The following is a 12,659-nucleotide window of genomic DNA, read 5'->3' on the forward strand; positions in this document are numbered from 1 at the left end:
ATCCAGTTTTCCTAACAAACAACGTTTCCTCGTGAAATCATACAGAGCTTGTTGCCATAAGTTCTGATAAGTTGCTGAAGCCCAAACGTGCAACATGTTTACTTCTGGTCTGATTTAGAGAAGTAAGAAGTAAGTACATCAAATGATCCTGTCATAATGTTTAATTGACTTTCAGAACTTGCCTGGCCGCCCTGGTGGCCATATTGAATATCAGAACAAATTGGGGTCAAAGAAAGGTTACAATTACATTTATGTCCACTGCAAAATCACATACCAAATTTCAGTCAGGCAACCAAAAATCGATATATGCCAATAAGTTTTCTAAATGATTCAATGGCAGCTGACTGGAGTGATTATTAATACAGATCATAATTAATACAGATTGATCTATAAAGCCCTAATGGTATTTTAATACAGCTAGGACAATGGCCCGTGTGACTGAAGACATAATGTTTGTGGATAAGTCAACTCTGTGATGAAGCGCCTCTGAGCAGCACTGGTTTGACATTAGGCACTCTATATGTGCATTATTATTATTAATAATATTATTTGCTATCAAAGACACAACGGCAACATCCTCATCCCCAAATTATCAACCCAGTAATCATTATCTTTACAATAAGAAACTGGTGTCCAATAAGCTCTGAGCAACTTTATAAAACTGAATGAGATAGTTTGTGAGAACCAAGGGGGAAACAATCCCCCTCTTGTGCAGAGTAACACAGATGTGACCCAACTCTAACAGGGAGTTCCAAGACAGATATAAACAGGCAATTATCCAGTAAAACAAGTCCATAAATATCCAAACTGTGGTGGAAATGTGTCTGGTGTGGCAGTGTGTTTAACACTGTAAGCAGGAGGGGCACCTGCACAACACCTGCCACCGATGTATGATCTCTGATTCTCCTCCTCTGATGCTTCCATGGTCATACATATTCTTCCATACAATAATCAGAGGCTTTCAAGCACACAACATAACAACATTAAAACAATGCTTAATATTTTCTTGGAGAAAAAACAAGCAACAAAATTACCAAAGAATGTGTATGATATCATTGTCAAACATTCTGTGTTTGTTGGTGAAGTATATTGGAGTGCCGGACAGCATGGAGGAACAATGGTGTAAATACAGTGTTGTAGGGTGGAGCCAGAGTGACTGGGGTAGAACACAGGGAATCAGATAACAATACAGTGTTGTAGGGTGGAGCCAGAGTGACTGGGGTAGAACACAGGGAATCAGATAACAATACAGTGTTGTAGGGGGCAGCCAGAGTGACTGGGGTAGAAGACAGGGAATCAGATAACAATACAGTGTTGTAGGGTGGAGCCAGAGTGACTGGGGTAGAAGACAGGGAATCAGATAACAATACAGTGTTGTAGGGGGCAGCCAGAGTGACTGGGGTAGGAGACAGGGACACTGGGTACAGTGGGGCAGAGCAGGAGAGAGCAGAACACTGGGTACAGTTGGGCAGAGCAGGAGGAAGCAGAACACAGGATACAGTTGGGCAGAGCAGGAGAGAGAACACTGGGTACAGTTGGGCAGAGCAGGAGAGAGCAGAACACAGGGTACAGTGAGGCAGAGCAGGAGAGAGAACACTGGGTACAGTTGGGCAGAGCAGGAGAGAAAACACTGGGTACAGTTGGGCAGAGCAGGAGAGAGCAGAACACTGGGCACATCGGGGCAGAGCAGGAGAGAGAACACTGGGTACAGTTGGGCAGAGCAGGAGAGAGAGAACACTGGGTACAGTTGGGCAGAGCAGGAGAAAGCAGAACACTGGGTACAGTTGGGCAGAGCAGGAGGAAGCAGATCACTGGGTACGGTGGGGCAGAGCAGGAGAGAGAACACTGGGTACAGTTGGGCAGAGCAGGAGAGAGAACACTGGGTACAGTTGGGCAGAGCAGGAGAGAGCAGAACACTGGGTACAGTGGGGCAGAGCAGGAGGAAGCAGAACACTGGGTACAGTGGGGCAGAGCAGGAGAGAGAACACTGGGTACAGTTGGGCAGAGCAGGAGAAAGCAGAACACTGGGTACAGTTGGGCAGAGCAGGAGAGAGCAGAACACTGGGCACAGTGGGGCAGAGCAGGAGAGAGGGTACAGTTGGGCAGAGCAGGAGAGAGCAGAACACTGGGCACAGTGGGGCAGAGCAGGAGAGAGAACACTGGGTACAGTGGGGCAGAGCAGGAGAGAACACACTGGGTACAGTTGGGCAGAGCAGGAGGGAAGCAGAACACTGGTTACAGTGGGGCAGAGCAGGAGAACACACTGTGTACAGTTGGGCAGAGCAGGAGGAGCAGAGGCAGAGCAGGAGAGCAGAACACTGGGTACAGTTGGGCAGGAGAAGCAGGGTTAGTGGGGCAGAGCAGAACACACTGGTTACAGTGTGGGGGCAGAGCAGGAGAGTTGGGCAGGAACACTGAAGCAGTACACTGGGTACAGTTGGGCAGAGCAGGAGAGAGCAGAACACTGGGTACAGTGGGGCAGAGCAGGAGAGAGCAGAACACTGGGTACAGTAGAGCAGGAGTGGGGCAGTGGCAGAGCAGGAGAGAGCAGAACACTGGGTACAGTTGGGGCAGAGCAGGAGAGAGAGCAGAACACTGGGTACAGTGGGAAGCAGAGCAGAACACATTGGGTACAGTGGGGCAGGGCAGGAGAGAGAGCTGAACACTGGGTACAGTGGGGGCAGAAGGAGAGAGAACACTGGGTAGTTGGGCAGAGCAGAGAGAGAGCAGAACACAGGGTACAGTTGGGCAGAGCAGGAGGAAGCAGAACACTGGGTACAGTTCGGCAGAGCAGGAGGAAGCCGAACACAGGGTTCAGTGAGGCAGAGCAGGAAAGAGCAGAACACAGGGTACAGTGAGGCAGAGCAGGAGAGAGCACAACACTGGGTACAGTTCGGCAGAGCAGGAGAGAGCACTGGGTACAGTTGGGCAGAGGGGAGAAAGCAGAACACTGGGTACAGTGGGGCAGAGCAGGAGAGAGCAGAACACTGGGTACAGTGGGGCAGGCAGGAGGAGAGCAGAACACTGGGTACAGTGGGGCAGAGCAGGACAACACTGGGTACAGTTGGGCAGAGCAGGAGAGAGCAGAACACTGGGTACAGTGGGGCAGAGCAGGAGGAAGCAGAACACTGGGTACAGTTGGGCAGAGCAGGAGAGAGCAGAACACTGGGTACAGTTGGGCAGAGCAGGAGAGAGCAGAACACTGGGTACAGTGGGGCAGAGCAGGAGAGAGCAGAACACTGGGTACAGTTGGGCAGAGCAGGAGAGAGCAGAACACTGGGTACAGTGGGGCAGAGCAGGAGAAGCAGAACACTGGGTACAGTTGGGCAGAGCAGGAGAAAGCAGAACACTGGGTACAGTTGGGCAGAGCAGGAGGAAGCAGAACACTGGGTACAGTGGGGCAGAGCAGGAGAAAGCAGGACACTGGGTACACTTGGGCAGAGCAGGAGAGAGCACAACACTGGGTACAGTGGGGCAGAGCAGGAGAGAGAACACTGGGTACAGTTGGGCAGAGCAGGAGAAAGCAGAACACTGGGTACAGTTGGGCAGAGCAGGAGAGAGCAGAACACTGGGTACAGTGGGGCAGAGCAGGAGAGAGCAGAACACAGGGTACAGTGAGGCAGAGCAGGAGAGAGCAGAACACTGGGTACAGTTGGGCAGAGCAGGAGAGAGAACATTGGGTACAGTGGGGCAGAGCAGGAGAGAGCAGAACACTGGGTACAGTTGGGCAGAGCAGGAGAGAGAACACTGGGTACAGTTGGGCAGAGCAGGAGAGAGCAGAACACAGGGTACAGTTGGGCAGAGCAGGAGAGAGCAGAACACTGTGGCATATTCTTAAATCTTTACCCACCACAGAGCCTATCCAAATAGCCTTTGTTTTTTCAATATTCACTTTAAGGCCAGGTACGGTTTGTTTAATGCTGCTGTTTGCTTAACGTTTGTTTTATTCCAGCTATATCTGTAAATAATTGAGTCTGGACCAGACAATCCAGTGATCAACATCATGAGCATGGATATACATAATTGGCTTATGATGACATGTGTCAACCAAGTCAGTGAGCCTGGTCACCTGATCCCGTTAGTTGCCTCTTACGACAAGCATGAGTTACTGAAGACCAATTCTGTAGCTAACCTGGATCTTCAAGGGTCTTTTAAGACAAGACAAGTCATAAACTGTGCCTGCAGACTAGCATCAGAGCCATCAAGGAATATTTTGTTCATTCTGTGCAAATGCACAGCTTGTAGAGTTGACATATGTAATTCATATATTTTGTCATTTACATTTCAGTACAGTTGCCGGATAAAGGTACTTGGATTTATATCCAAATGTTGCTTTGAATGATTAAAAAACAATGTGAAATACATAAGTCAACTGGCTGTTCCAAACTTTAACGGTTTAGCATCCAGAACCCTCTTCATCAGTTTGTTCATTCCCGAAATACAGCATAATTTCAATACCTTTGGTAAAACATGGCAGCCATAAAACTGCCTGTTAAAATGTAAAATTTGTTTGCAAATGGAATAAGTGAACCAACCTTTTCATCAGGCTGGTGCATGACTGAATTGAGTCAACATGCACCCGACTTGCAACATCCACAATGTCATGCTCGCTTTGAAAATGTGAGGGAAATTTCGATCTTGCTACTTCTACCAGTCTGAAATGTCAACTATAGTTTGGCATGAAAGCGATATACTAAATTACCTTTCAATTTTTCTGCCTTACCTCTTATATGCAGAAATGTCAACTATAGTTTGGCATGAAATGCATGGGACCAATGACCTGTAACAGCGGTTCTTTGCTGCTGTTACAGGTCATTGGCTCCCTCCCTCTGCCAGCAGTCTTTGCGTTCTGCTGTTTATTTTGTTGGTTTATTTTTCACAATTTTTAGACAGTTACATAGACAGATTCTTTAATACAAATGCATAAAATCGGTGATTTACAATGTGATTAGGTTGTCTGACAAAACATCCACTTGCACAGTTTGAGATCGATTGGGTCATTGGATGAAGAGATATTTACAAAAAAGCGGGTCCACATGCATTTCATGCCAAACTATAGTTGTGCCTTGTGTTTGCAGACACCATGTTCTCTGGGAACTGGTTTACCTTCAGAGCTACGAACGAGCTACAGACTGTCATGACTTCAGTTCAATAACCACTGAAACATGTAAGTTAGACTGGGGGCATTCTGAACAATATGATTTCCAACACATTTGCAATCAGTTTCCCCGTCCTTAAATCAATTTGACTGCATACATCATGAACTATGGATCGTCGCAGTACACTAAACAGGTGTTCTTGACAGGACTGGATGGAGGTCTTGTGTAGACTTGTAAATCTTTGTGAACTGACATGACAAGAAACAAACCTCTCAGCGCTAAAAGCCCCTTCAGTGTCAATGTAGATGACTGATGTGTCTGTATCCCCTGACATGGCTGACAGAACGCTCAACATGATGCTGAACTGGGTCTTCCCACAGCCTGAAGGTCCAGCAATCTGAAAAACAGGAATCAGTCAGTAGATTGAGCCGACCTTCCACTTGACATGATGCTGAACTGGGTCTTCCCACAGCCTGAAGGTCCTGCGATCTGGAAAACAGGAATCAGTCAGTAGATTGAGCCGACCTTCCGCTCGACATGATGTTGAACTGGGTCTTCCCACAGCCTGAAGGTCCAGCAATCTCGAAAACAGGAATCAGTCAGTAGATTGAGCCGACCTTCCACTTGAAAAACAGGAATCAGTCAGTCAGAGATTGAGCCGACCTTCCACTTGACATGATGATGTTGAACTGGGTCTTCCCACATGAAGGAATCCAGTTCGAACTGGGTCTCAGTCCCACCTTCCACCTTGACATGATGCTGAACTGGGTCTTCCCACAGCCTGAAGGTCCAGCAATCTGAAAAACAGGAATCAGTCAGTAGATTGACATGATGCTGAACTGGAGGTCTTCCCACAGCCTGAAGGTCCAGCAACATGATGTTGAACTGGGCCTTCATACAGCCAGAAGCAGGGGTGGAAATAACTTTAATATTGCTAGTGTACTCCGGCACAGTGGCACATGTAAAATCACTTGCCCTGATAATTTTTCCACAATACCGTCCGATTTTGTTGTTGATTTTTTAAATAAGCAACTTAATTAACGTTGGAAAGTCAACTGGACACGGATACAGCTTCATACACAAATTTGCCAGCCCGACAGAAAAACACAGTGGACTAAACATCGGGCAATGGGTTATTTCCACACCTGCAGAAGGCCAAATGAATTGGAGTCACATGATATTCCATGTTTTTATCATGCCTGCAGAAATTGTGACATGGTGTCTAAGTGGGCTGGGACTAAAAACATCTACGTCAGGACAAGAATGACTAAACTGTCGATACCTACCGGGGTACTTACCCAGTTTCGATGACTAACGACAAATTTTATGATTAATGAACTTCATTACTATAATCTTTCAGATTTCAGTGTAGATTCTCATAAAATTTGAAAATTGTTGGTAATTCATACTATCTTGTCATCATACAAACATATCCAAACACTTTATGACACAAAAAGATCACGTTTTCAACTTGTTAACACTTTGCGGAATCTGTCATAATTCGGACTTCCATTTTCAAAGGTGTTCTTTAGTTTTAAATTGAATCTAATCAAATTCACACAACAAAACAAAATACTATTATCTCCAATAAAAACAACTGACCTCTGGAAAAGAGTTACCTCCCCTTGATCACCTCACCTCTGTGATAGTTCCTGCTGGCAGCCCCCCATGTAGAACCTTGTCCAGGTCGGCTAAAGTTGTGGGAAGAAAGGCAGATTTGCTCTCACTGCGGCCATGCAATAGTTGAAGCCCCTGTTAAACATCATCTAAAAAGTGTGATTAACATCATTTTGCTGTTTTTCAATGTTAAGTCCAGTAAAGCTATTTATGACACCTGACACAAAAATCAGGAGATGATATTTCCCCTTGGACTGTTGTACATAAAAATATGCTTAAAATTATGCATAGAAATTATGGGTAGGGAAGGGGGGGTAATTGATTTTGTACATGACATGCAGGGGGTCACTTATTTTGTACATAAATTTTAGGGGGGGTGTCGTTCACATTGTACAACCTTCTCCATAAAAATCATCAGCACCCCCATAGCCATATATTATGAACTGTCCCTAAAGTCCAACTTGTCATAATAACAAAATATTTTTTCCAAAAAACATAAATTGGAAACAGACAGCAGATTTTGAAATAGACCGATGGACTATCGATCACCATATCCCGCCATTACACAAATCTGTGGGATAAAAATTATTAAAACCCAAACGAAGTGACTTGTGTTTGAGGAGCCCTGTGTTTGAGGTGACTTGTGTTTGAGGAGCCCTGTTTGAGGTGACTTGTGTTTGAGGAGCCTTGTGTTTATGAAGCCCTGTTTGAGGAGCACTGTTTGGGGTGACATGTTTGAGATGACTTGTGTTTGAAGAGCCCTGTGTTTGAAGAGCCTTGTGTTTGAGGAGCCCTGTGTTTGAGGAGCCCTGTGTTTGAGGAGCCTTGTGTTTCAGGAGCCCTGTGTTTGAGGAGCTCTGTGTTTGAGGAGCTCTGTGTTTGAGGAGCTCTGTGTGAGGAGAGGTTTGAGCTCTGTGTTTGAGGAGCTGTGTGAGGAGCTTTGAGAGAGCTCTGTGTTTGAGATGACTTGTGTTTGAAGAGCCCTGTGTTTGAGGAGCCTTGTGTTTGAGGAGCCCTGTTTTGAGGAGCTCTGTGTTTGAAGAGCCCTGTGTTTGAGGAGCCTTGTGTTTGAAGAGCCTTGTGTTTGAGGAGCTCTGTGTTTGAGGAGCTGTGTGTTTGATGTGCCCTGTGTTTGAGATGACTTGTGTTTGAAGAGCCCTGTGTTTGAGGTGCATTGTGTTTGAGGAGCTCAGTGCTTGATGGACTGACCGTGACAGGTGGGGGTATGCAAGCCTGGCAGCACTGGTCGATGATGTCTGTAACTGTGAGGTAGCCACATCCCGTCAGTTTCAACAACTCCAGTGTCGATCGTGACAAGACGTCCTGAAAGATTTTAAAATCCTGAAAACTGTACAACCTTTACCAGCATCATTACTTCTAAAGCTTGCTCTGGTGGAAACTACCACAACTCTAATGTGGGTCTTGATTATCTGCTTCAGAACCAAGTTAACTGAGGTTCCTGAAAGGAAACCTGTTATGATTCACTTAAAATGATGGAAAGACTTCCGCCCGTATCCCCCCTTAAATTTCATTCTAGTCAAATAATATCACCTGAAAATATATTCCTCATCTGATAAGGATGAGTTTTAACATGTTTCTTTAATTGTATCTGAACATACTGAAAGACATAACTTCTGAAAATGCCACTCAAAAAAATCTTTCCTCATCGTTAAAATTTAGGGCGGATAAGGGCGGAAGTCTTACCAAAATGACACAATGAAATTACAATATGTGGTCAAAGGGACTTTTGTTATTTATGTTAAAGAAAATCAAAGAGTTTATCTTAAATATAGTTAAAGCACCATAAAATCCTTACGCCCCCTTTATTAATAATCTGCTCTCATTTTCTTTACGTGATACTGAACGCGTACTGACAGGTGCTTCACCTACACGACACGATCCAATATTATGCTGTGTAAGTTTTTCAAGTGCTTCCTTTGGTAGATTAAGTCGCTTCAATCGTTTAGAAGACATCGCTATCACAACATCTTCGAATCCATCCTGGTTCCCGGGCCTCTCATTGGTTTGTATAGACCAATGAGAGGCCCGGGAACCAGGATGCTTCAAATCTAGCGGGAAACTCTCCAAGGGAAGTAACTCAAATGCTCGTTTGTCATGACCTCTCACAGAAATAGCTTTAGTTCAGAGATGCTGAAATATGTTCGAACCCAACGTCCATCATATTATGAATGTTGATTGCCTTGTTGTTGTTTTTTATATTACATCTACTTTTCATAACAATTGGAAAGAATAAAATAATATAGATATACAAATTGTACAGGAAACAATTCAAATCCAACACTGTCAAGACATTGTGAGGCCAACAGTGTGAAACGACCCCAAATTTTGTTTTATCATCTCAAGTTGTTATATTTCGATTAGTTGTTGCATTAGTTGTGTGTGCTTAGGTTAATTACCCAAGCAGCTGGAACAGAGCCCACGCAAGTCTAGAAAATGTGACAAGTCTAGAGCTTCTGAAAATGAAGAAAGTCTCAGGGCTCCTTTTTATTATATTTTATTCTTTTTACTATGAGCTTTTTTTGTAAAATATGTTCATTTCAGAGACTAGTTGTTAGTCTAAGGAATGTGATAATCCCGAACTTTTCTGTGGGTTTCTAGACACGCTGCTGTGTCACCCACATTCTCTCTCCACATCATTTATCACTTCTTTCTGTATGTAATTATCTCCGTGTGATTCAGGTATCACACCTATGATCATATAAACTTTATGTATGTAATTATCTCCGTGTGATTCAGGTATCACACCTATGATCATATAAACTTTCTGTATGTAATTATCTCCGTGTGATTCAGGTATCACACCTATGATCATATAAACTTTCTGTATGTAATTATCTCCGTGTGATTCAGGTGTCACACCTATGATCATTTAGGTTGATCTTTATCATCCATATGATCAGTTGTACAAATAGGTATTAATAATAATAATAATAATAATAATAATAAGTAATAATTAAGGAACTAGTTATGTGTAGCTGTACGTGTTGCATGTATAGATTAATGTACATTATATTTACATATATTATGTTGTGTTATCAGTTTTATGACATGGTGATTGACTGATTTATTGAGTGATTGATACTGTGGACTAAATGTCACCTCTACACACACCAGCAGCCTGTCATTTGTTGACTCACCCATGAAACAATGCTATTGTAATATGCAGCAAGAGGAATATGGGAAATACACAATAATTTTCATTTTACTATGCTTGTCGTAAGAGGCGACTAACGGGATCGGGTGGTCAGGCTCGCTGACTTGGTTGACACATGTCATCGGTTCCCAATTGCGCAGATCGATGCTCATGCTGTTGATCCCCGGATTGTCTGGTCCAGACTCGATTATTTACAGACCGCCGCCATATAGCTGGAATATTGCTGAGTGCGGCGTAAAACTAAACACACTCACTCACTCACTAGTACACGACACAGACAATTTTTCCCAGATATTCTCACCACAAAGCATGCACTATTCCTCAATGTACGCATATATAACTGTTAATCCCTCAAAATACGAAAATGATTTGACATGAAACAGGAGAATGTTTGTGCTTGTTAACAATGATCATTTTGGGTTGAAGGAGTGACCGAGGCATGCAACTGTTATAAAATATTCAGTATTTGAGAATCAACAACAATGGATATGAATGTGAAGGTGCACAGAGGCGATGTGACAAGAGAGACGAGCGTCAGATGCTGCAGCTACAACACCCATACATTTAGTTCAAGGTGTCTGTATTTCTTTTACAAACTGTGTCAATTTCCCTATTTTAATAAAACACTCAGTATTTAAGGACACATCGAGACAATATTACATAAATGCTACATCCTCCTGACACTTATATATTTGAGGCAAGTTCTGAATGAGTGAGTTCAATTTTACGCCGCATTTAGCAATATTGCAGCAGTATAGCCTAGAAATGGGCTTCACACAATGTACCCATGTGGGTAAATTGAACCCAGGTCTTCAGCGTGACAAGCGAACGCTTCAACCCCTAGGTTACCCCACCGCCCCGCAAGTTATGACACAAGGACATACTGACAGGTAATGATACTCGTCAGCAATTTTGTTTTCATTATGGGGCGGTGGGGTAGCCTAGTGGTTCAAGCGTTCGCTCGTCACGCCGAAGACCCGGGCCTCAATTCCCCACATGGGCACAATGTGTGAAGTCTCCCGCCGTGATATTGCTGGAATATTGCTAAAAGCGGCGTAAAACTAAATAAACTCACTCACTACTTTCAGTGACATATTACAGCGACAATTAATTATGTGGCCTTTTTTGGTAACGTAAGGTTAGTTGATAATCAATATTGGAATGCAAAGTCTTAAAGGCAGTGAAAGCAGACGGCTTTCTAACTTCCATTTTCACCAGAACATTGCCTTGGGAGAGTTTGTCTGTTAACCTGTCAATATCTGGCTAATCTGATCAAAGAAAGGTTCATAAACAACGCATTATACAGTACAACCAGAAATTATTGAGAATTTAAAGATTGTAATTTTGTATATCTTTTTCACTTTTACTCACGTATTAATGTGAATATTAGCAGAACATAACTCCAGATTGAAAGACAGGTGAACAGTTAGTATTTTTGTCAAGTCACCATGGGCAGCAATGCGAGGCTTCAATGCGGCGGGGCATACTACTGCTCAAAGAAGTTAGAAAGTCGTGGTCCATGCTGTCCCAGTATCGGACCACCTCTTCTTTCATTTCAGCAATATTTGTCAGATTTTTCTTATTGACACTTTCCTTCATAAGTCCCCAAACATTTTCTATTGGATTTAGTTCAGGGCTATAGCTTGGCCAATCTAATAATGTCATATTTTGGGTCCGAAACCAGGCCTGTGAATGCTTTGAACGATGTTTTGGGTCGTTGTCCTGCTGGAAAATCAAAAATTTCCATAGAACACGTGAGCAGATAGAAGTAAATGTCCCTCGAGAATATCTGTGTACCGCTCACTGTTCATATTCCCTTCAAATACACAGAGGAGCGTTGCCCCCAACACAGATATGCCACCCAAGCGTTAAATTTCGGACTGTACTTTGGGCGCTGATACAAAGGGTTTTCAGTTTGTTTGGTCCAGAATTTCAGTGTATTAGGAAACAGCCACACAGAACTTTCATCTGAGAAAATCACATTGTCCCAGTTCAAATTTCTATGCTGTAAGCACCACTTCAACCTTCGCTCCTTTTGTTCAGGTTTCATGATCGGTGATGGAATTCCTCGACTTTTCTGCCGACCCACTGCATGCAGCTCAGGTCTAATTGTGTCCTTACATAAGCCACAGTTCCCCTATCAATCATATCCAGCCTTAAGTTTTCTAAACTCCTTTTTTTGTTTTTAGAAACAAGAATACCAAGCCGCCTCCTGTCACCGACAGTCAATTTTCTGGGCCTACCTGCGCCTCCCTGGTGCTCAATGCCATATCCATTTGCAATATTTTTCAAAACACGATAAACAGTGGACAAAGGGATGCCTGTTCTACTTGAAATCACTTTAGCTGATCTGATGTCCTTGTTATAATACTCTAAAATCAACTTCCTCTTCTCTAAATCATCCATACTGAGGATCACTGAAAATGTCGTCTGCTAGCAATTAAAAAAGGGGGATAACTCTTCACTAACTAATGAAAAAGGATTAACGGAGTTGTCTCTCTTGAATGAAACCAAGCACTTGATAGCTGGTCAAGGTTTGTTATACTAGAAATCCAATTAAACATATTCCTAAAATTCTCAATAATTTCTGGCCATACTTTACAAGGTTTTAGAATGGTGACAGCACAGGTTTAGCGATACTGTTCAACAGTGGCCAAGGAGAAAATGGAGCAGTTTCCATGCATGTTCTATGGGTTTAAGATCAGGGGAGCAGGGGTGGGTCTACTACAGGGGAGCAGGGGTGGTCACTACAATGGAACAGGGGTGGT

General features: G+C 43.6%; 1 protein-coding gene across 1 annotated transcript in view; it reads right to left on the minus strand.

The window, feature by feature from the left end:
• The window catches only part of LOC124260551 (DNA repair protein RAD51 homolog 2-like), a 48,406-nt gene extending 39,242 nt beyond the window's left edge, over nucleotides 1–9,164 (minus strand). Inside the window, exons 1-6 of the mRNA XM_046694877.1 lie at nucleotides 8,784–9,164; nucleotides 8,607–8,710; nucleotides 7,926–8,039; nucleotides 6,738–6,851; nucleotides 5,369–5,496; nucleotides 4,536–4,655 (exon numbers count right to left, since the gene is read on the minus strand). Coding sequence (XP_046550833.1) covers nucleotides 4,536–4,655; nucleotides 5,369–5,496; nucleotides 6,738–6,851; nucleotides 7,926–8,039; nucleotides 8,607–8,690 — 560 coding nt within the window. The 5' untranslated portion in view covers nucleotides 8,691–8,710; nucleotides 8,784–9,164. The remainder of the gene's footprint in view (nucleotides 1–4,535; nucleotides 4,656–5,368; nucleotides 5,497–6,737; nucleotides 6,852–7,925; nucleotides 8,040–8,606; nucleotides 8,711–8,783) is intronic.
• Between the last annotated feature and the right edge of the window lie 3,495 nt (nucleotides 9,165–12,659).

Source organism: Haliotis rubra, unplaced genomic scaffold, assembly GCF_003918875.1.
Source record: "Haliotis rubra isolate DU_JTF1 unplaced genomic scaffold, ASM391887v1 Scf119, whole genome shotgun sequence".
In the NCBI taxonomy this organism is placed as follows: domain Eukaryota; kingdom Metazoa; phylum Mollusca; class Gastropoda; order Lepetellida; family Haliotidae; genus Haliotis; species Haliotis rubra.